The sequence below is a fragment of the Tachyglossus aculeatus genome, chromosome 3 (assembly GCF_015852505.1).
Source record: "Tachyglossus aculeatus isolate mTacAcu1 chromosome 3, mTacAcu1.pri, whole genome shotgun sequence".
Lineage (NCBI taxonomy): Eukaryota > Metazoa > Chordata > Mammalia > Monotremata > Tachyglossidae > Tachyglossus > Tachyglossus aculeatus.
In genome coordinates this window covers 61,266,424-61,291,019 of record NC_052068.1, presented here as the reverse complement: position 1 = coordinate 61,291,019, position 24,596 = coordinate 61,266,424, and the positions used below count along the sequence as shown (strand labels likewise).

General features: G+C 43.6%; 1 protein-coding gene across 1 annotated transcript in view; it reads left to right on the top strand.

Moving 5' to 3' along the window:
- The window catches only part of SLC25A16 (solute carrier family 25 member 16), a 39,378-nt gene extending 19,148 nt beyond the window's left edge, over nucleotides 1-20,230 (top strand). Inside the window, exons 5-9 of the mRNA XM_038743920.1 lie at nucleotides 6,348-6,469; nucleotides 6,689-6,755; nucleotides 10,811-10,973; nucleotides 13,152-13,220; nucleotides 18,731-20,230. Of these exons, the coding sequence (XP_038599848.1) occupies nucleotides 6,348-6,469; nucleotides 6,689-6,755; nucleotides 10,811-10,973; nucleotides 13,152-13,220; nucleotides 18,731-18,887 (578 nt within the window). The 3' untranslated portion in view covers nucleotides 18,888-20,230. The remainder of the gene's footprint in view (nucleotides 1-6,347; nucleotides 6,470-6,688; nucleotides 6,756-10,810; nucleotides 10,974-13,151; nucleotides 13,221-18,730) is intronic.
- The last annotated feature ends 4,366 nt before the right edge of the window (nucleotides 20,231-24,596 follow it).

The following is a 24,596-nucleotide window of genomic DNA, read 5'->3' as shown; positions in this document are numbered from 1 at the left end:
TTTCCATCATATTTAAGGTCCTCTGTCTTTTGGTTTATACCTGGTTTCCGAGGATTTGGGAGGGGATTTTATACTACTCCAACAGACAGGAGAAAACTGGTGAAAAAACTACTTTTCATTGTCATTAATAATAATAATTGTAATATTTGTTAAGAACTTACTATGTGCCAAAGACTGTAGTTGGCACTGGGGTAGATACAAGATAACCAGATTCCGTTCTGATTAATACAGTCCAAGTAGGGGCTCCCAGTCTAAGTAGGAGGGAGAACAGGCATTGAATCCCCATTTTGCAGGTGAGGGAACTGAGGCACAGAGAAGTTACGTGAGTTGTCCAAGTTCCCACAGCAGGTAGGTGGTGGAGCCGGGATTAGAACCCAAGTCCTTTGACTCTTAGGCCTGGGCTCTTTCCACTAGGCCATGCCGCTTCTCAGAATTAATTTTTAGGCTGCTTCCTGAGGTAAATCCAGGCTATTTAAAAGAGAGGGGACTCCTCAAGTCCCATTTCTCACCTGCAGCGGAGTTGAGGAGAGGGATTTTAGAGGAACACTGTCCTGCATGTGACTTCAGGCTGGAAGCATGGGGAAAGGATTATTTTTTGCCTGGGTCCCCTTTCTAGGAAATCAGGAGGGATGCCAACGCAGAGGGAGAAAAATTGAGCTGAGCTGAGGCTGAAGACAAAGTTGAGTGCAGTTGGACAGGTAGAGGGGAAGAGTGAGTCTAGATTTTTCAGTTCAATCCCATTTCTTTGTAGGTTTCACCTAGTAATTACCTAATCACAAGGTTACCTCTATAGGTGACTGGAAATATGTGCAAATACATATACCCGCATATATCAGGGTTTTTTTCCATACCGTTCATTGTAATTTCCTGTTTGTACAGGTTACCATCCTGACAACCGATGGAAAAATTAAGGAGTTACAGAAAAGATTCTGTGTAGCCCTCAATTCGCAGCACTATGAAAGTGCAGTCTGCTTTTCTGCACAAATGTGCTGCCAGTTTCACAGTCCCATCCTGAATTCATTTTCTAAAATTAAGGAACAGCAGTATACTATTAAAGAATGATCAATGTGCTAACTTGAAGCTTTCAGAAGTTTATTTGAAAGCGACTTCAAATAAAACAAAATGCTCCCATTTGGGACTCCATACTCCGAGAAGGAAATCTGGACTTTAAAAGCAGATGCTGATTCTTAGTCTCCAGACATGATGGAAATCACCTCTGGGGACTCTAACATTGTTACCACTATGCAACTACTTTTTCGTATTTATTGTCACTGCGGTAGTGGCGGAGAATTTTCCCACAGCGTATAACTAGGAACAATTTACATTTTGGTAGGATAAATTACAACTATTGACTTAGGTATTCCAGTTAATTTAGAGGTAACTTTAGCCTCTGCTCATGAGCTCTTCTAGAGATGACTTGGCTCTCTGTTTGCATGTTCAACAATGTCAATGATCATTTTGTGGTTTTGAAATTCAAAACGTTATGATCTGTGATATATTTGTAAGTTTTGATGGCTCTGATTTTAAGCTTTTTAGAACTGTATCATTCGACATCTCTTCTTCCCCGTCCTACAACTACAATCCAGTACGTGCTGTACATCTTGGTCTTCCAGGAGAAAGGAAGGACTAAGAGACTTAGAGTTAAGGTTTGTATGTGCAGGAAAGAGCTCACCCCTTCTTTCAGCGCAGGTGTTTTTCCATCTTTTCCTAAACAAGCCCTTTTTTTTCCCCCAAATCCGATTGCCACTGATAGGGAAGGATAATGAGAAGAATGAGAGGTAGACAATAATAACGGGATGTGTTAAGCGTTTCCTGTGCGCTGAGCACTGTTCTAAAGACAAGGTTTGAGGAAGGAAAGAAGGTAGGTTTTAGGAGACCTGGAAAAAAAAATGTGGAGGCCAATTTCTGGGAAGAGCACTCTTCCTGGAGACTGTTGATTTTCAAATGGAAACCACTTGCCTTCTCCCTTGATCAGATCTAGAAAGCAACAGACTTACTCTTTGTACCTCTAAAACAGTCTCTTCAAATGTTAGCCCCATTCTTGGGTGGCTTCATCTGGCCTGGTGTTCTTTGAATATAAAATCTGGTGGTCAGATTTTAGAGAGCTTAAGCCAACTTCATTCTTATAGCTACTATTGTAACAGCCGAGTGTGGTAGACTTTAGATGTAGGGGAGAGGGTTTAAACTCCTGGACTTTTTTCCTTAAGAATATGGCTTATGTTGCCAACTTGTACTTCCCAAGCACTTAGTACAGTGCTCTGCACACAGTAAGCACTCAATAAATACGATTGATTGTATTACAGATTATGTGATCTTGGTGCTCTCAAGGGTACTTAAACTCTGGTCTGTTTCTATTTTGACTGATCTTCTACACTGTGAGCCCATTGTTGGGTAGGGACCGTCTCTATATGTTGCCAACTTGTACTTCCCAAGCGCTTAGTACAGTGCTCTACACACAGTAAGCGCTCAATAAATACGAATGAATGAACGAGTGAATGATCCTCAGTTATACACTGTTTGAAGGCCAGACTATTTGAAGGTCTATTTACTGAATGGTACTCTACCGATCGCTTAGTAAGTACAGTGCTCTGCACGCAGTTGGGGTTCAATAAGTGCTATTGATTGATTTATATTTAACAATTTTCCTGGAGGAGGAGCTAGAAAACCGGTGACCTCCAGAGATTCGTAGGGCTTCTGTTTCACACTGGGCTGATGGCTCTTCAGAGCAGATCCTCTTCGTTCTCATTTTCCTGGCTTTGTGGGAACATTATATGATTGGAGTCATTCTTTGTGGTCTTTCCATGGGGAGTCCTTTCCCCTTGAATTAAGTGTTTCTGGTTCCACTGGGTGTTGGTGAAGTTCAGTTCCCCCGGAATGAATCTGAGGTCCTTGAGAGGCATTGACCGTGTTCAACTACCCCTGAATAGCAGCTTTGCTAATTCAAAACAGATCCCTTTCTGTTGCCTGACAGCTTGAAGAAATTTCAGTTAGATGTGCCTCAAGTTTTTACACCCTGGATTGAATTTATTTTTTTCTAGGTGAGGGAAACGTGGAAAGTTGTAGTAGTCCGTAGGTTGTAATAGTCTTTAAGGGGTTACCTTTGGTAAGGTCGGTCACAGAAGAGTAGTTTGCATCTCTCTGATTAGGCACCCATTGGCAAGCCACATACGTCGTCTTCATAAGCCAAAGCGGTAGTTTATTTTTTGACTGATAGATTTTTGACTGAGAAGAGGAGCTGTATAGTCTAGTGGGTAGAGCACAGGCCCGGAAGAGGACCTGGGTTCTAATTCCAGCTCCGCCACTTGTCTGCTATGTGACCTTGGGCAAGTCACTTTGCTTCCTCTGTGCCTCATCGGGAAAATGAGGAGTAAGACCTATGAGCCCTAGGTGAGACAAGGACTCGGTCCAACCTGATTACCATGTGCCTACCCCAGCGCTTCGTACAGTGCCTGGCACATAGTAAGCGCTTAACCAATGCCATAAGAAAATATAAAAAACCCCAAACAAATGTAGGTTTGAAAGTCTAGGTGGTAGTAGCCTTTTCAAACTGAAATAATGTATTCTGATTGGGCAGGAGCACAAATTGTGAAAAATATGGAGGGCTGAGTGAGGTAACTGAATTTTGGGCACCTAGGTAGAATTCTTCTGAATTTCAGAAGATCAAGGTTGGATTTCATAGTTACCGCTTAAAATTAAACTTTTCTTTACTCCTTTTCTGCATTTCCTGGAAGTAAAGTGAGGGGAAAGAAGGAAGACCATAGCACAGCGGTGTCACTTCTCTTTTCAAAGCAAAGCACTAAGTAGATATGCCAGTATGGCAGATTTGATGGCTGAGGTTTTGCTACAACGATTGTCAGGGTATCTAGCAAACTAACTTAGTCGCTCCTCGGGACTACTAAATTAACGATAACCTTTAAATTTTGGCGAGTCCAAGAGATTTGCTCCAGGCCAGATGATTCCCAATCCGAGGATGTCCCCAGCGTGCTGGGCTGGGCCCTAGGTCTCCTGCAAATCTTTTGGACCAGGGTTTTCATTCCAATTTTGGAGTAACTCTGATGGGGTGTGGAAAAGGGGAATCTTGAATCCATCCCAGCCTCCTAGGGGATCCCCACATTGAGAGGAAGTACCTCTCCTAAGGTACCCAAAAGTCTGGGTTTCAGATTGGAGGATTAGGGATTTGGTGGCTTTTATTTTTTTTTCTTATTGATTGAAGTTAGGCTGCTGGGCAGCTCTTCAGGCCTCTTTTCTGGTGGCATAAATCCGTTGACATAAAAACAACGGAGAGCTGGAAATTGTGTTGCCCTTGAACCTCCCAGTAAAATAGGTCTTTCGGGTAGGCTTCCTCCTTTTCTATCCTTTAGTACTCCAGATTTTTAGATTTGGTTTCACTAACTCTAGACTGAGGAGAGGAAAAGAGAGTGTTTTTTTCCACACACTCACAATCACTCCTCCTCCTCAACTTGATTGAAAGTGTTGTTGCTTCCTGGTAGGTGAAGACATACATATTGGATTGTAGTTGTATGATGGGGGAAGAGGAAAACTGACCACCATGATTATTGGTAAGTAATTTTAGATTGTGCCTTATTTTGTTCACAGACAGCTTGAATGGTCCTACTGCCATTAATAAACCTCTAGAGCAAAGGATGAGGGGCAGAGATCAAAGGGTCCTTGTTAGAGTGCTCTTATATTTATTGTTTGTCGCAGTAGGAAACCTCAGAGTGATAACTTTTCATTGCTTCGCAGTCAGCAGATGGATTGTCATTGGGTGTTCACATTTTCTTTGAATATTTGTTCAACGTCTTAGTATAAAGTACCCAAGAAAAATGGAAAATGATAATGATAATCCATCTCCAACCCCATTCTTATTCTAATTGATTCCCTAGTTGAAAAGAAATTTTGAAGATTGAACTGCAGCTTTAACTACAGGGATGCCAAAAAAAAAAAAGAAGCTGTAATTAAGGCAGAAAAAAGTTGCTTTAATTACTTGGCTTTAAGAACCATCTGAAATGAAATGCTTTGTAATGGTTTAAATATGTTTTCTTTCATCTGAATTTTCTTTGAAGTTTTCCAGTATAACGGGTGTAAATATTCATAAACCTACTGCATTCGTTTGGATTCAAACAAGATTTTAAAGAAAATCCACCAACTTACGTTAATGGCCCAACTTGACTATTTCCATTTGTAATTCCTATCAATATTGATGGAAATCAGGGAGCCCGATTTTCTGTGCATGATAATGATGATAATTGTGGTTATTTGTTGCTCTGTACAATGTTACTATGTACTGAGTGCTGAGGTAGATTCAAGATAAGTCAGACACAGCCCTTGTCCCACATGGAGATCACTGTCTAAGTAAGAGGGAACACAAGTATTTAGTCTTCACTTTACAGAGGAGAAAATTTTGGCACAGAGACGTTAATTGACTTGCTTAAGGCCACCCAGCAGGCAAGTGGCAGACCTGGGATTAGAACTCAGCTCCTCTAACTCCCAGGCCCGTGCCCTTTCCACTTAGTTATGTGGTTCCGCCAATAACTCAATTCCTAAAATGATAATAATAATAATAATAATGGCATTTATTAAGTGCTTACTATGTGCAAAACACTGTTTTAAGCACTGGGGAGGTAACAAGGTGATCAGGTGGTCCCACAGGAGGCTCACAGTCTTAATCCCCATTTTACAGATGAGGTAACTGAGGCCCAGAGAAGTTAAGTGAGTTGCCCGAAGTCACACAGCTGACAATTGGCAGAGCTGGGATTTGAACCCCTGACCTCTGATTCCAAAGCCCGTGCTCTTTCCACTGAGCCACGCTGCTTCTCTAAAATACTAACAGAAGGGAAGATTTGTCCTTTTTATTTTTATGGGCATACATCATTCTTGTACAAAAATGTTATATCACCAATTCTTCCTGGAGACACGTAAATGATAAATTAAATCGCCATTCTCTTGTGTCTGTCTAACATAAATCTCTTCTCATTCAAGTTGAGGCAGTTTTGCAGAACAATGGATATTTTTATGCAGTCTTGCAAATTAGGACACATTTAGGCCAATAATAATAATAATAGATTGGGCCTAAAAAATGTCGTTGGCAAGAGAGGATTGCAGTGAAAATTAGAAGCACTAACGTTCGGTATTTATATTGTACTTCTTTTGCTTACTGTCATTGACTGCCTAAATAGGGTGGTGGAAGGATTAATAAACATTTTTTGTAGCTTGGTTTATTGGGAATGTGATTAAGGCAGTGACATGTTTGCGTGCCTCTCTATTCTGGTATGTTAAGTTCATAGTGTATGCTAAGGTAAATTTTGCCCCAGTGAGCCTCGAGGTTTAGATTTTTATTTTATTTCCAGGTATGACAGCAGTCGTTTGTACTTATCCTCTTGACATGGTTAGAGTGCGCCTGGCATTCCAGGTGAAAGGGGAACACACATATACAGGAATCATTCATGCATTCAAAACAATTTACGCCAAGGTATTTCTCTTTTTGTCTCCTCCTCCTCCCTGTCATTTATTTCTTTGTATTTCGGACTGTGTGTGTGTTTGTTGTTAAAATGATCCATTTCCCTATGGAATGATTGTTAACGTGCTGTGTCACAAGATAGGTTTTTCCCCTGCAGCATGGAATTATGTTCAGGATTCATTCTGGTCCGCCTGATTTATTCACACCTCTCCTTTTTTCTTGCTTTAAAAGGAAGGTGGCTTTCGAGGATTTTACCGAGGGCTGATGCCAACCATTGTAGGAATGGCCCCTTACGCAGGTATGTGTCAGAGTGTGACGAGAAGAAGTTGATTGATTTGATTCTTCCCTGTGTTTCTAAAAGGACTAATTTGTAAGATGAGTGCGCATACTTAAATGACTACAGGTGCCTTCTCTCTCATCCCCTCCTCAGTTTTACTCAAATTTAGTTTGGTTTTTTTTTCCATTTGTATGTAAATGTAAATATTTAAAGGACAGAGAAATGTAATAAAGAGAACATGTTCTTTGTGATGTGTCTGCAAACTGCATTTTTCTTTTTTTGCCTAACGATGTTGTTTCCATGACCGTTTTAGTATACTGCAAGACAAATGGAAACATTCTCATTGAGGACGTTATGCTGTTTAATTGCTACAGACTCCAGGACCTAAATGGACAGATAAAAGACAGAAACAGGAGAGGGTATTAGACTAATCATTATAACCTCTATTAGACTATCTTTGATCTTAGCAGTTTGATTCAGGAGAGCCTAACAGGAAGATAGGTGATTGGAGCACCTAAATTCTAATTCTGGATTTATTTTCTCGGTGGTCCTAAGTTTATTTTAACATTGCCATTACTGTTCAGAGTGAATCTCTCCACCCCACCCCACTCCTTCGTACGGCTGCTCTAACGATGAAGGAAATGTAATTCATGATGGTTCTTTTAGAAAACGTTAGGAAGGTTCTTTTAGAAAAGGCCCCACTGAATCCCTTTCTCATAATCAATACCGACTTGGTCACTTAGAGAAGTCCAACTAAATTTGGCATCAGATAAGGTCGATTTTTTTAAACTCATTTATTACATTTATTGGGGACTTTCTTTGTGCAAAGCACTCAGACTGCCAGCAGACTCACGAGGAAAGAATAACATAAGGCGAAAAAACAAATGCTTGTAACAAAAAAGTAATAAAGAGCTGCAGTTCAGCTCTGCCAAAGGAACAGTTTTCATTCATTCATTCATTCAATCGTATTGAGCGCTTACTGTGTGCAGAGCACTGTACTAAGCGCTTGGGAAGTACAAGTTGGCAACATTTTCAGGCTCCTCTTGGGTCCAAAGCCTATTGGAGATTCTCCTCTGCCTACCAATCAATCAATCCGTTGTATTTATTGAGCGCTTACTGTGTGCAGAGCACTGTACTAAGCGCTTGGGAAGTACAAGTTGGCAACATATAGAGACGGTCCCAACCCAACAGCGGGCTCACAGTCTAGAAGGGGGAGACAGACAACAAAACAAAACATATTAACAAAATAAAATAAATAGAATATGTACAAATAAAATAAATAAATAAATATAGTAATAAATACATATATATATATATCAGATAACTCTGATATCCACCTCACTAGCCCCGACCTCTTTCCTAGCCTACAATCTCATATTTCCTCCAGTAATTTTCCTACATAATAATAATAATGTAGGAAAGAGTCCTACATTGATAATAATGATGGTATCACCTGCCAGATTGGGCTCGGGCACTCAGTGGTATTTATTAAGCGCCTTACTATGCGCAGTGCACTGTACTAAGCGCTTGGGAGAGTACAGTGCAACAGAACTTGCAGACACACTCTCTGTCCATCCTGACGGGTGAATGGAGGATGGCACAGCTGCCAGACCCTCGGCTTTCGGATTTCATTCATTCATTCACTTGTACTGAGTGCTTACTGAGTACAGAGCACTGTAGTAAGCGTTTGGGAGAGTACAATGTAATAATAATCACATTCCCTGCCCAGAACGAGCTAACAGTCTAGAGGCCTGCAACCTTTAGGACTGCATGGCTGGAATTTCTCTGCACCCGTCTCATGCTTACAATTTTTTTTCTTTGTGGTATTTGTTCCAGCGCTTACCACCTGCCAAGCACTGTACTAGACGCTGGCATAGATACAGGCTAAACAGGTTGGACACAGTTCTTGTCCCACTTGTGGCTCCCAGGCACTTGGGAGAGTAAAGTATAACATCAGACACATTCCCTGCCCCATAATGAGCTCACAGTCTAGAGGGGGGCAAAGTGACTTATAATAATAATAATAATATTGGCATTTGTTAAGCGCTTACTATGTGCAAAGCACTGTTCTAAGCACTGGGGGGGGGATACAAAGTGATCAGGTTGTCCCATGTGGGGTTCACAGTCTTAATCCCCATTTGACAGATGAGGGAACTGAGGCTCAGAGAAGTTAAGTGACTTGCCCAAGGTCACACAGCAGACAAGTGGCGGAGCTGGGATTAGAACCCAGATATTTATTACATGTTAATACAAAACATGTTAATACAAATACAAAACCAAGGAAGAAAACGACTATGTCCCAAAAGGGGCTTACACTAAGGGGAGGAAGAAAGACATGTAGAAAATAGAAATCATTTATGAACAATTAAAACATATTGAAAAATACAGCATAAAACCCTGCTTGAAGGGGACAATACTTGGGCTCCCACCTGTTCCAGGCAGCAATCCTTGATTACAGACAACTATAATCTTCCCAGCATCGTGCCAGTTGAGAGTAAATATTTTATATTTGACCTTTCAAATTAAAATATGTAATCAGAAGTACCGTTTCTAAATATACAAACTCGCCTTTCAGATGGAAAAAGAATTCCTAGGACTTCAAATTTTATAAGTTTTACTTTTTTGGCAAAAGACTAGCCCAATTCTCCCGGTAGCAGTTTGGCACTTTGGAAACCGCTACTAAGTGACCACTTAGCAAATGCTGACTTCAACACTCTAAATCAATCTCAATAGCACTCTAAATAGTGTTTATTGAATAGTATTTATTGCTTACTATTAGCACTGTACTAAGTGATTGGGAGATTATAGTACAACAAAATTAGCAGGCACACTCCCTGCCCATAATGAGCTTGCAGTCTAAAACTGAGATGAACAGTTATTTAGAATATTTATTCTATTTATTTTCTTCTGTTAATATGTTTTGTTCTCTGTCTCCCCCTTTTAGACTGTGAGCCCACTGTTGGGTAGGGACTGTCTCTATATGTTGCCAACTTGTACTTCCCAAGCGCTTTGTACAGTGCTCTGCACACAGTAAGTGCTCAATAAATATGATTGATGATGATGATTTTGACCTTTGGAGTACATTTGTTGTATAAATGGCTACAGACTGGTTCGTAATGATGGTACTTGTTTAGCGCTTACTATTACGTGCCAAGCGCTGTTCTAAACGCCGGGGCAGATACGAGGTAATCAGGTTGTCCCCATGGGGCTCACAGTCTTAATCCCCATTTTACAGATGAGGTGACCAAGGCAACGAGAAGAGACTTGCCCAGGGTCACACAGCAGACAAGTGGCGGAGTCGGAATTAGAACCCACATCCTTTGACTCCCAAGCCCGGGCTCTTTCCACTAAGCCACGCTGCTTAATTTGAACTCCCAGTAGTGCGAGCACGTGCTGCTGATTCTTTCTGATTCCAAGCTTTCAGAACTGGCCCATACTCAGCCTGAGGGCCATATAATAATAATAATAATAACAATAATAATAATAATGACGCCGGTATTGGTTAAGCACTTACTATGTGCTAAGCACTGTTCTGAGCACTGGGGTAGATTCAAGGTTATCAGGTTGTGCGTAGTCCCTGCCCATATAATAATAATAATAATAATAATAATAATAATAATAATAATGCTGGTATTGGTTAAGCACTTACTATGTGCCAAGCACTGTTCTGAGCACTGGGGTAGATTCAAGGTTATCAGGTTGTGCGGAGTCCCTGCCCACGTGGGGCTCATAGTCTTAATCCCCATTTTACAGGTGAAGGAACTGAGGCACAGAGAAGTATTTTGCTCAGCTCTGCTCTAAAGGGAACGTAGCAATCTGAAAGACTTAATGAAGCTTCATAGAAAATCTGACTTTCTCCCCGAGAGTAGCCTGTTGCCGTGGAGATCTGACTCCTTGATTATCGACTGTAGAAATTTCTTCCTTATGTCCATCCGAGATAAAAGCCAGCTCTCCATCAGGAAGTGGGCAATGCATAATATACTCTGAATTATTCATGATCAGGTTAAAGGGAAAGTATGTGTTTTTAGACCGACTGTTTTTCTAAACACTACAGCGAATTTACATTTGTTTTTCAGGTGTTTCATTTTTTACCTTTGGTACATTAAAGAGTGTTGGTCTGTCCCATGCTCCTACCCTGCTTGGAAGGCCTTCATCAGATAACCCTAATGTCCTAGTTTTGAAAACGCACATAAACTTACTTTGTGGTGGCGTTGCTGGAGCTATAGCACAGACAATATCGTAAGTTTCCCAGCCACCTTCATTCAGGGCAGAAATGTAGTCTGGCATTGAGTCTAGTTGGGTACGTGGTATTGACATTTGTTGGGTTCCCCCTGCCTAAGCAACAGGTGAGGGTTGAGTTCTGGTCCCGCCCCAGAAGTAGCGATAAGTCTATTTTTCTGACGAGGTCATTTGGCAGCTTGGTTAACCGAATTTATATTACTCCTATAACCCATATATTACTCGTGAACCCAGGGGTGGCAGAGCACACAAAATAAAGACGATTAAGTGAAAATATAGGGCCTGAGCGTGGGAACCGGTTCATCAATAGTATTTTTTGAGCGCTTACTATGTGCAGAGCACTAGTCAGTCAGTCGTATTGGAGTGCTTACCGTGTGCAGAGCACTGTACTAAGCGCGTGGGAGAGTATAGAGTAACCATAACCAGACGCATTTCTTGCCCATGACGGACTGTGAGCCCGCTGTTGGGTAGGGACCGTCTCTATATGTTGCCAACTTGGACTTCCCAAGCGCTCAGTACAGCGCTCTGCCCACAGCAAGCGCTCAATAAATACGACTGAATGAATGAATACAATGTAGAGTCTGCAGTAAAGCGCTTGGGAGAGTTCAGTACAGCAGAATTAGCAAGCACATTCCCTGCAGGAGCTTACAGTTTAGAGGGACGTTATAGAGCCCTTCATTTAGGAGCCCTGTACAGTGGGAAAGGATTTGAGAGGGCATCTAGTAAAGTCCCTATAATTAAAGGGAAGTAGGTTAGGCAGATCTCCTGCTGTCGGTATCAGCCCAGGACTGCAGATTCTGCTGAAGGTTAAGTGGAAGTGTTCTGCGACTGGCTTGGCAGTGAGAGGGCCTGTTGGCCTGCAGCCTTGCCCCCACAAAATGTGGCGTAGCGTAAGCTGCTCGATCTTTGAGTGGAGGGTATTTATTGAGCGCTTACTGTGGGCAGAACGGTTGGGAGAGTATTGTAAAATAGAGGTGGCAGACACCGTCCCCGCCCTCAAGGAGTTACATTCTAGTGGGGGAGACAAGCTGCAGAAAATAAAAGGGATAAGTATACGCTGCAGTGTATAAGATACATAGGCAACGAAAGAGGGAGAGCAAAGAGGGTGGAAGGCTTCCTGGAGGAGGTGCGATTTTAATAGAGTTTTGAAGATGGGGAGAGTGAGAGCTGGATACGAAGGGGAAGGGAGTGCTAAGCTGGAGGGAGGACGTGAGCACGGGGTTGGGACTGTATATGTTGCCAGCTTGTACTTCCCAAGCGCTTAGTACAGTGCTCTGCACACAGTAAGCGCTCAATAAATACGATTGATGATGATGATGATGATGAGAGGTGGATCTGGGACACAAAGGAGCAAGGAAAGTGCGCGGGCTGGGTTGTAGGGGACGATTGGCAAGGTTAGCGGCTGGGAGCCGATCGGCGTGCCTCGAAGCCAGGGCTAAGGAGTTTTTCTTTGAGGCGGAGATGGATGGGCAGTCATTTGGGGGGTTTTGAGAAGTGGGGAGACGTGCACAGCACTATTTTTATCTTGTCATCTCCCCCAGCGCTTAGAACGGTGCTTGGCGCATAGTAAGCGCTTAACAAGTATCGTCATTACTATTATTTTGGTAGAAAAATGATCCGGGCAGCAGAGCGAAATGTAGATTGGCGTGGGGAGAGATTGGGTGCAGGGAGATGGGTAGCTCTGTGAATGTAGGGGTCTGTGTGGGAACGAGGAAAAGGAAACGAGTGAGGAAAGTGGGGGAAAGGAAGGGGAGAAGGGATGATGAGGAAAGAAAGGATTAGGAGAGAATTAGAAAGAGAAAGGGAAGCACAGAAGTGGAGAAACAGTGAGGAAATATTCCCATAATTTTTTTTCCCACATCTCAGCTAGAATAAATATAAAGTTGGTTCATTTTCAACTGTGCAGTACTTAATAGACACTTAATTCCCAAGAATGTTTGAAATTGTTTTGATGCTCTGGGTAAATCCTGAACCTGCATCTTAGTTTAACCATTTGGGTTGTTGGAAAAAAATTGATTTAAAAGTACGCTATTAATTTTTAGAGGGGAATTCTAACTTCGTATCCCCTTACTACCCGCTTCACGTGTCTTTTAAGTTTCAAATTAGCCAGTTCTGGTACTAGCTGAATGTCACGCTCCTCCAAGAAACTGAAAATGCTCCCGCCTCTTCTTCCTTTAGGTACCCACTTGATGTAACCCGCCGGCGAATGCAGCTGGGGACTGTACTCCCGGACTCTGAAAAGTGCCTGTAAGTGTTTCCTGCACCTCTTCTCGCTAAATGCAGAAATGCTTCCAGTTTAATGCAAGCCTGCAGGCAGGCTCCTACACTCCCCACCCCCCACCCCAAGCTGGGGTGGTTTCCTTCATTCATTCAGTCGTATTTATTGAGCACTTACTGTGTGCAGAGCACTGGACTAAGCGCTTGGGAAGTGCAAGTCCGCATTTCTCTCATGATGGGGATGTATGTCCATTTTGCCCCGTCCCTGATTCTGGGCATCCGCTTTCTGCAAAAGAAAGGTGAAGCAGCGGGATTCAACGGCTAGAGCCCGGCCCTGGGAGTCAAAAGGACCTGGGTTCTAATCCCGGCTCTGCCCCGTGTCTGCTGTGTGACCTTGGGCAAGTCACGTCACTCAGAAAAGCAGCGTGGCTCAGTGGAAAGAGCCCGGGCTTTGGAGTCAGAGGTCACGGGTTCACATCCCGGCCCTGCCAATTGTCAGCTGGGTGACTTTGGGCAAGTCACTTCACTTCTCTGGGCCTCAGTCCCTTCATCTGTAAAATGGGGATGAAGTCTGTGAGCCCCCATGGGACAACCTGATCACCTTGTAACCTCCCCAGCGCTTAGAACAGTGCTTTGCACGTAGTAAGCGCTTAATAAATGCCATCATTATTATTAATATTCTCTGGGCCTCAGTTACCTCATCTGTAAAATGGGGATTAAGGGTGTGAGCCCCATGTGGAACAGGGACTGTGTCCAACCTGATTAACTTGTACCTACCCCAGCGCTTAGATCAGTGCTTGGCACATAGCAAGTGCTTAACAAGTACAACGAACTCCTAGAGTGCACTTTGCAGCTCCCGCTGCGGTTTTCACATGTTTCAGACCTCTGTTGCTTCTGGGCCATGCACTATCTGCGCATCATTAATAATAATAATAATAATAATAATGGCATTTATTAAGCGCTTACTATGTGCAAAGCACCGTTCTAAGCTGCTGAGGAGGTTACAATCAATCAATCGTATTTATTGAGCGCTTACTGAAGTGCTTGGGAAGTACAAGTTGGCAACTTATAGAGACGGTCCCTACCCAACAGTGGGCTCACAGTCTTGAAAGGTGATCAGGTTGTCCCACGTGGGGCTCACATTCTTAATCCCCATTTTACAGAAGAGGGAACTGAGGCACAGGGAAGTTGTGACTTGCCCAAAGTCACACAGCTGACAGTTGGCGGAGCTGGGATTTGAACCCATTCATTCAGTCATTCAATCATATTTATTGAGCGCTTACTGTGTGCAGAGCACTGTGCTAAGCGTTTGGGAAGTCCAAGTTGGCAACATATAGAGACAGTCCCTACCCAACAACGGGCTCACAGTGTGGAAGGGGTAGGCAGACAACAAAACAAAACATATGAACACAGTAAAATAAATAGAACAGTAAATATGTACAAGTAAAATAAGTACAGTAATAAATCTGCACAAACATATATAGAGGTGCCGTGGTGAGGGGAAGGAGGTAAGGCGGGGAGGATGGGGAGGGGGAGACGAAGGAGGGGGCTCAGTGTGGGAAGGCCTCCTGGAGGAGGTGAGCTCTCAGTAGGGCTTTGAAGAGAGGAAGAGAGCGAGCTTGGTGGATGTGCGGAGGGAGGGCATTCCAGGCCCGGGGTCGATGGCGGGACAGGTGAGAACGAGGCCCGGTGAGGAGGTGAGCGGCAGAGGAGTGGAAGGTGCGGGCTGGGCTGGAGAAGGAGAGAAGGGAGGGGAGGTAGGAGGGGGCCAGGGGATGGACAGCCTTGAAGCCCAGGGTGAGGAGTTTCTGCCTGACGCGTAGGTTGACAGGCAGCCACTGGAGATTTTTGAGGAGGGGAGTAACATGCCCAGAGTGTTTCTGCACAGAGGTGATCCGGGCAGTGGCGTGAAGTATAGACTGAAGTGGAGAAAGACAGGAGGATGGGAGATCGGAGAGGAGGCTGATTCGGTAATCCAGTCGGGATAGGATGAGAGATTGAGCCAGCAAGGTAGCGGTTTGGAAGGTGAGGAAAGGGCAGATCTGGACAATGTTGTGGAGGTGAGACTGGCAGGTTCTGGTGACAGATTGGATGTGAGGGGTGAACGAGAGAGCGGAGTCGAGGATGACACCAAGGTTGTGGGCTTGTGAGACGGGAAGGATGGTAGTGCCGTCAACAGTGACGGGAAAGTCAGGGAGAGGGCAGGGTTTGGGAGGGAAGATGAGGAGTTCAGTCTTGGACATACTGAGTTTTAGATGGCGGGCGGACATCCAGATGGAGATGTCCTGAAGGCAGGAGGAGACAGGAACCTGAAGGGAGGGAGAGAGAGCAGGGTTAGAGATGTAAGTTTGGGTGTCATCAGCATAGAGATGATAGCTGAAGCCATGGGAGCAAATGAGTTCACCAAGGGAGTGAGTGTAGATAGAGAACAGAAGGGGACCAAGCACTGACCCTTGAGGAACCCCTACAGTGAGGGGATGGGAGGGGGAGGAGGAGCCCACAAAGGAGACTGAGAATGAACGACCGGAGAGATAAGAGGAGAACCAGGAGAGGACGGAGTCTGTGAAGCCAAGGTTGGATAGCGTGTTGAGGAGAAGGGTGGTCCACAGTGTCAAAGGCAGTTAAGAGCCCGCGCTCTTTCCACTGAGCCACGCTGCTTTATTACTACTGTTTTACTACATTAACCCATTTTACTACATTACTACTCGGGTCACAAAGGCTGCAGGGAGTCTGGAAGGGGCGGATTGGGAAATTTTATTTGGCGAGCCTTGTTTAAGGTTTGCAGTCCAGGAGCCCTATTTTTGACTAACCAGTGTGGTCTAGTGGAAAGAGTCCCGGCCTGGAAGTGACAGGACCTGTGTTCTAATCCCAGCCCCACCACTTGTCTGCTGTGGGACCTTGAGCTTCACTTCTCTGTGCTACGTCATAATAATAATAATAATGATGGTGTTCGTTAAGCGCTTACTATGTGCAAAGCACTGTTCTAAGCACTGGGGGAATACAAGGTGATCAGGTTGTCCCACGTGGGGCTCTCAGTCTTCATCCCCATTTTGCAGATGAGGGAACTGAGGCACAGAGAAGCGAAGTGACTTGCCCAAAGTCACACAGCTGACAAGTGGCGGAGCTGGGATTAGAATCCATGACCTCTGACTCCCAAGCCCCAGCTCTTTTCACTGAGCCACGCTGTGTCATATGTAAAATGGGGATTAAGACTGTGAGCCCTATGTGGGATATGGACTGCATCCAGCCCGATTGTCCTGTATCTACCCCAGGGTTTAGTACAGTGACTGGCACATAGCAAATGCTTAACAAATAGCATAAAAAAAGAAATCAGAGAGGGCAAGCCCAAGTTGGTGTGCTGTTTATACCCTCATTAGGAACAGAAATGTCATTCCATTTGAAGATTTAGTGTTTGGCACATAATAATAATAATTTTGGTATTTGTTAAGTGCTTACTATGTGCCGAGCACTGTTCTAAGCTCTGAGGGAGATACAGGGTAATCAGATTGTCCCACATGGGGCTCACAGTCTTAATCCCCATTTTCCAGATGAGGTAACTGAGGCTCAGAGAAGTTAACTGACTGGCCCAAAGTCACACAGCTGGTAAGTGGAAGAGCCGGGATTAGAACCCATGACCTCTGGCTCCCAATCCCGGGCTCTTTCCACTGAGCCACGCTGCTTCTCTGGCACATAGTAAGCGCTTAACAAATACCATCGTTATTATTTGGGGGGCTCCAAGAGCACGTAGTAATCTGTTTGGAAATAACTATTGAATATTGCAATTGCTGTGTTCAGTCTGCTGCGACTTCACCGGGATGGCGTGAGTAGATACTGCTTAGAGGTTACATTACTAGAGACTTTAGAAACGCGAAAGTCACCAGTGTCTTACTGTTTCCTCATTTTCCCCTTCTTTATCTTAAATCCGTCATCCCGAGAATACTTCAGCCATTGTGAGAACTGCACAACCTCAGTGTCGTGATGTACTGAAGTAATATCAAACACCCCTACGAGGCTTTCAAGAAGGGTTGTGCTTACCTTCTTGTATTCTAACTTTCCGTAAGAACAAACCTTCCATACCCTACCAGCATCCCCCATGAGTCTTCCACGTTGGAAGGTTGAAAAAAGGTTTTTTGTTTTGTTTTTAATTTGATAAAAACTGTTTTTTATGAGGCACTGTCCTGTGCTCCCTGAGGTAAAGGCCTAGGAAATAAAGGGAGCTTTGATGGGCACCATGTGCAGGTAGACCATCAGCCCGAGTCAGAAGGTCATGGGTTCAAATCCCGGCTCCACCACTTGTCTGCTGTGTGACCGTGGGCAAGCCACTTCACTTCTCTGTGTCTCAGTTACCTAATCTGTAAAATGAGGACTGTGAGCCCTAAGTGGGACATGAATCGCGTCCAACCTGATCATCTTGTATCAACCCCAGCGCTTAGAACAGTGCCTAGCACGTAGTAAACGCTTAACGAATACCACTACAGAAAAACTGCTGACATAAGAGAAGCAGCATGGCTCAGTGGAAAGAGCCCGGGCTTTGGAGTCAGGGGTCATGGGTTCGAATCCCGGCTCCGCCACGTGTCTGCTGTATGACCTTGGGCAAGTCACTTAACTTCTCTGAGCCTCAGTGACCTCATCTGTAAAATGGGGATAAAGACTGTGAGCCCCACATGGGACAACCTGATCACCTTGTATCCCCCCCGGCGCTTAGAACAGTGCTTTGCACATAGTAAGTGCTTAACAAATGCCATCATTATTATCATTATTATAAAGGAGGGTGGTCAAAGGCGAGGACCTTAATTGGGAGATGCGGAAATGAGACAGCGCTGGAAAGCCAAATCTTTTCCTTTCTAGATTCTAATTTCTGAATGCTTGCACAGACAGAGAAGCAGCGTGGCTCAGTGGAAAGAGCCCGGGCTTTGGAGTCAGAGGTCATGGGTTCAAATCCCAGCTCTGCCACCTGTCAGCTGTGTGACTTTGGGCAAGTCACTTAACTTCTCTGGGCCTCAGTGACCTCATCTGTAAATGGGGATGAAGACTGTGAGCCCCCCGTGGGACAACCTGATCTCCTTGTAACCTCCCCAGCGCTTAGAACAGTGCTTTGCACATAGTAAGCACTTAAATAAATGCCATCATTATTATTATTACCTTTCCTCAAGTGAATCTTGTTTATTTTAGCCGCCTTCTGCCTCTCGTTCCCAATTTAGCACTTCGAGCGCAAGAAAAGATAGGAAAACAGATCCTTGCAGATCCTTCGAAAGCGCTTCCAGTTATCAGTCCAAGACAGGCTGTTATAAAAGCGGTGTGGTGAGCGGGCACTTTAGAGACAAAAATAAAGTACGTGTAGCCTCTGAGAGGGCTTAACTCCTCAACGCCGCTCCTGTTTGAGATAACTGGAATCGTTTTTGTTGTAAAATGCCATTTGTGACACGAGAAGCAATCGCCAATAACTTTAGTTGCTTTTAACAGTTTGGCAGTTGTCCCAACTAACCTGCTTGCGGTCGTGCGGTGAAATGCTGCAGTTTAATGGGTGTTGCATGTTTCAGCACAATGTTGAAGACTCTGAAGTACGTGTACGGTCACCATGGAATCAGAAGAGGATTGTACCGTGGCTTATCTCTCAACTACATCCGATGCATTCCCTCACAGGCCGTGGCATTTACAACATACGAACTTATGAAGCAATTTTTGCATCTCAACTAAAATCCCGCGGTGTTTGTTTTTATGTTTTCTTTTAGAAAAAAATCGTCACCGGGGCGAATTAACCCCGTATATTTTTCATTTTACAGTAAGATCCACGGGGAAAATACTTGAAGGGGGAAATTTACTCAGTTATTGAAACCACTGGGGTTTCGGTACAGGTACTTGATTTGTATTTGCCGAAAACAAGCACTTCCCGGGGTGTAACTTTGGGATGCCAAAATCTGTAGTTTCTCAGTCGTAGCACTCACTGTAAACTTTAGGACTCTTCAGGCCCAACTGATTTGATTTGTTTGAAACAAGTACGCGCTCGTCATTTTCCAATGAGCCGGAAAACGAACCAGTTCCAATACGGGTTTAAGCTGTTGCTTATAGCTTTTTCATGCCATTCCAGGCTTTCAGTGCGAATGACGATACTGCATTTTATTTCCGGTTGAAGCTCTTTCCTTTAGGGTAGATTAACTTGAAACAGTGTAATTAGTTGAAACAATATTTAGAACTGAATTTATATTTCCTTGGTTTGGTGTAGAAAGTGTAACTTGTAAGTCAGCTCTAAAGGGTTAACCTTTTTGGTGGTAATTCCTTCTACACTGTCAATATTGTGCATCTTTTGATAAGCAGTTAAATTTTTTCCAGCCTGTTTGAATGTAGCGTGTTTAAAATTAGTGATTTTTGTAAATCATTGTCTCCGTTGTTTCAATATCCTCTGTAGATAATATGGGATATTTGACCTGGATCTTTATAAAGATGCAGCCTAGCCGTCAACGTCGTATTTATTGAGCGTTTGCCGTGTGCAGAGCACTGTACAACATAAGGGAGTTGGTAGACACGATCCCTGCCCACAAGGAACGTACAGTCTAGTCCATAATTAATTAAGGGCAGTTATGACACGTCTGACAACCTCACTCAAAAAATGGGCCAACCTAATGTGTTCGCTGGAAGGATTTATTAATTGAGTGGCAATGGTTCGTGGATTGTGCTGCACTGAAAGATCTAAATATATAATGGATGAAAACGGCATACCTTAATGTCTCAAAAGATTTCTGTAAGTTTGTGGGCGTACAGCTTATATATATATATATGTGTGTGTATTTTATTATATCACATCAAGATATTATTCCTTGGAAAACAATCCTACTGCAATGTCAAGAGACTTCCAATATAGTTTTCAAGCGACTCTAGTGCTTAAAACGAAAGTACTCGATCATCATATCACTTCAAAAAGGCTATTTTTATTATTGTAAATATGCCAGATAGGCCCACTAAGAAAAAAAAAGAGTGGTGTTTCCTCTGAAATGTGATTAGGGTTGAAATCATTCAAGGCATTAAAATACTAATCTAGTTGATGTCATTCGTGTTTCAGTGTTTATTTTAGCATTTCAGAGGAAGTGCTTGCTGCTTGGACTTCGTAGCTCAATTGTTTGCAAAGAAAGGGATGAACTGGGTTCATTTTTAAGTCTTAATGGTATGATAAATGTTATTTTATATGTATATGCATACATATGCATACATATACACATATACACCCTGTCCTACCCCAGGCAGAATCACCGGAGAATGCATTTTAGTAACATTTCTTTATAAATAACCGTATCGTATGTTAATTAGAAAATGTATACTGTGATTTGCTAATTAAAATCACTCCTACCCTCCGAATCATCAAAGCTTGGTGTATATGTATGTATATGTATGCATATGTATATGTATTTTATATGTTATTTTATATGTAACAACTGTTGGAAACAGACGTGTTCAAGTACCACATTGCCTTGACTCCAAGGTGAGATTTTTTTTTAACCCCCCCCCCCCCGCCACTGTCCACTTTTAAGTACCAAAACCCCGAAAGATTGTCTTGAATTAGTCCACTTTTAAGTACCAAAACCCCAAAAGATTGTCTTGAATTAGAATTGAGAGAGTTAAGTAGTAACTGTTGGAAGCTGCATTAGGCTATAAGCGAATGCCAGTGCTCTCATGTCGCGTCTCCAGGACTGGAGTCGAGTCGGCTGTGGCCAAGGGTCGGGGAATAGGACTGAAGTCGCTGAGCTGCTGCTGCAACCACCACCACCGCTGCCCCGAGAATCCCCCGTCATCATCATCATCATCATCATCATCATCACAGAGAAGCAGCGTGGCTCAGTGGAAAGAGCCCGGGCTTTGGAGTCGGAGGTCATGGGTTCAAATCCCGCCTCCGCCAACTGTCAGCTGTGTGACTTTGAGCAAGTCACTTCACTTCTCTGGGCCTGTTACCTCATCTGTAAAATGGTGATCATCATCATCATCAATCGTATTTATTGAGCGCTTACTATGTGCAGAGCACTGTACCAAGCGCTTGGGAAGTACAAATTGGCAACATATAGAGACAGTCCCTACCCAACAGTGGGCTCACAGTCTAAAAGGGGGAGACAGAGAACAAAACCAAACATACTAACAAAATAAAGTAAATAGAATAGATATGTACAAATAAAATAAATAGAGTAATAAATCTGTACAAACATATATACGTATATACAGGTGCTGTGGGGAAGGGAAGGAGGTAAGATGGGGGGATGGAGAGGGGGACGAGGGGGAGAGGAAGGAAGGGGCTCAGTCTGGGAAGGCCTCCTGGAGGAGGTGATGAAGACTGTGAGCCCTCCATAGGACAACCTGATCCCCCTGTAACCTCCCCAGCGCTTAGAACAGTGCTTTGCACATAGTAAGCGCTTAATAAATGCCATTATTATTATTATTGTTATCAATGGGTATTTATCAAGCACTTACTGTGTGCAGAGCACTGTACTAAGCGGTTGGGAGAGTACAAGATGAGAAGCGGCCTGGCCTAGTGATTAGAGCACAGGCTGGGAGTCAGAAGGACCTGGGTGCTAATCCTGCCACCGCCACTTGTCTGCTCTGACACTTTGGCCAAGTCACTTGAGTTTTCTGGGCTTCAGTTACCTCATCTGTACGGTGGAAATTTCGACTGGGTGGGACGGGGACTGTGTCCAATCTTGTATTTACCCCAGTGCTTAGAACAGCATCTAGCATGTAGTAAGTGCTTAACAAATGCCATAAATACCCTACTAGTATAATAGTTGGTAGGTTCCCTGCCTACAGTGAGCTTACAGTTTATCATCATCATCATCAATGGTATTTATTGAGCGCTTACTGTGTGCAGAGCACTCTACTAAGCGCTTGGGAAGTCCAAGTTGGCAACATATAGAGACAGTCCCTGCCCAACAGTGGGCTCACAGTCTAAAAGGGGGAGACAGAGAACAAAACCAACCATACTAACAAAATAAAATAAATAGAATAGATATGTACAAGTAAAGCAAACAGTCAGTCATATTTATTGAGTGCTTACTCTCTGCAGGACACCGAACTAAGCACTTGGGAGAGTCTTTTCTTGTCTCACGCTGTCGAGTCATTTCCGACCCGTAGCAAATCCCATGAACACATCTCTCCCAGGACGCCCCACCGCCATCTCTCAATCATTCTGGTATTTTATTGTATTTTATTTTATTTTGTTAGTATGTTTGGTTTTGTTCTCTGTCTCCCCCTTTTAGACTGTGAGCCCACTGTTGGGTAGGGACTGTCTCTGATGTTGCCAACTTGTACTCTCCAAGCGCTTAGTACGGTGCTCTGCACAAAGTAAGCGCTCAGTAAATACGATTGATTGATGGATTGATTGGTAGTGGAGCCACAGAGTTTTCTTGGTAAAAATACGGAAGTGGTTTACCAGCGCGCCCTTCCGCACAGTAAGCTTGAGTCTCCACCCTCGACTGTCTTCCTTATCGCTTCTGCCCAGCACTGGTGAGTTTTGACTCTCTTTCTTGTAGCTGAGACTCGTAGAGGACTGGAAATTCTCCAGGTGCGATCCTGAGAGGGGTTTGGGAGAGTAAAGACGCCAATATTCCCGACACATTCCTTCCCACAATGAGCTTACAGTCTAGGGGCAACAAATAAGTCACAGCAACAGGCTCAAGGGATGAATGAAATCCTTGCCATATTCATGGCCAATGCCGGACCGGCCCTGTCCTACCCCAGGCAGAATCACCGGAGAATGCATTTTAGTAACATTTCTTTATAAATAACTGTATCGTATGTTAACTAGAAAATGTATACTGTGATTTGCTAATTAAAATCACTCCTACCCTCCGAATCATCAAAGGTTGGGGGTCATCTTGAATTCAGGGCCAATTTTTGGGGGGAACAATACTGTCTACTGTATGGCTTCTCTTCCGAGTTGCACGGGAATATGATACCATCATCCAGTTTTAGGCAATGAAACGGCTAAAATGAAGGTCTTACTCTGGTGTTACTTGAAAGGAAGCTGCGTTCTGAATCAGTTATGGAATGCCTGTGTTAATAAATAAATGTATTATACCCATGTTCTGGAAATTGTTGTCTTCACTGAATCCATTCCGGATTCATAGTTCCTCTTCCGCTCATCATAGCTGAGACACCGTATATTTTATCGTGAAGTGAGTTGAGGTTGATTGGAAAAATAATTCAAAAGTCAAGTCTACTCTGCTGAGAGTGATCGTTTTCTCTGTTTTAAAAGGTAAGTTTTGTTTAATTCCAGTCCTTACCTCCCCCACGCACAACCCCAGAGGAAACTACAAAAATTATTGTGGTTTTACTCCTACTTTTGACTTATCCTAGTGAATGCAGGTAGGTAAAACTGGAATACAGAGACTCCATTTTGATCATGGGTAGGGACCGTCTCTATATGTTGCCAACTTGTACTTCCCAAGCGCTTAGTACAGTGCTCTGCACACAGCGCTCAATAAATACGATTGATGATGATGATCATGCCGACCCTCAGTATAACATTTGGGCTGGGGTCTGGTGGGAATTGGAATTTGGGGTTATTGCTATGTAAAATACACAATAGCTATGTAAAAGATAAAGGAGGCTTCAAAATAGATTCTTTAATTGCATTAGGAACAATTTACTAGTACAGAAAATGGAGGAATACCCAAAATGGGTATAATAATAATTATGGTACTCGTTAAACACTTCTTAGATGCCCAGCACTGTTCTAAGCACTTAATCAGGTTGGACGCAGTCCCTGTCCCACATGGGGCTCACATTCTTATCCCCATTTTCCAGATGAGGTAACAGGCACAGAGAAGTTAAGCGACTTGCCCAAGGTCACACAGCAGACATGTTGCGGAGCTGGGATTAGAACTCATGTCCTTATGACTCCCGGGCCTATGCTGTATCCACCAGGCCATGCTGGATGCCCTTCTTGATTTGATTTGAAGGCTAATAATAATAATAATGGCATTTGTTAAGTGCTTACTATGTGCAGAGCACTGTTCTAAGCGCTGGGGGGGAATACAAGGTGGTTAAGTTGTCCCACATGGGGCTCACAGTCTTAATCCCCATTTTACAGATGAGGTAACTGAGGCTCAGAGAAGTTAAGCGACTTGCCCAAGGTCACACAGCAGACCTGTGGCAGAGCCGGGAATCGAACCCCTGACCTCTGACTCCAAAGCCCGGGCTCTTTCCACTGAGCCACGCTGCTTGTCATCCAAGTTGGTCAAATTAAAGATTCTAAGAGAAGTCAGCAAGATAAAGAAAATGAACAAGTAAAAATAATGATGGCATTTATTAAGCGCTTACTATGTGCACCGCACTGTTCTAAGCGCTGGTAGGCAAATTTTAGTAGGTTTAATAGATTTAGACATCGGAATAGATGTGAAGCAGCATGGCTTAGTGGATAGAGCGCAG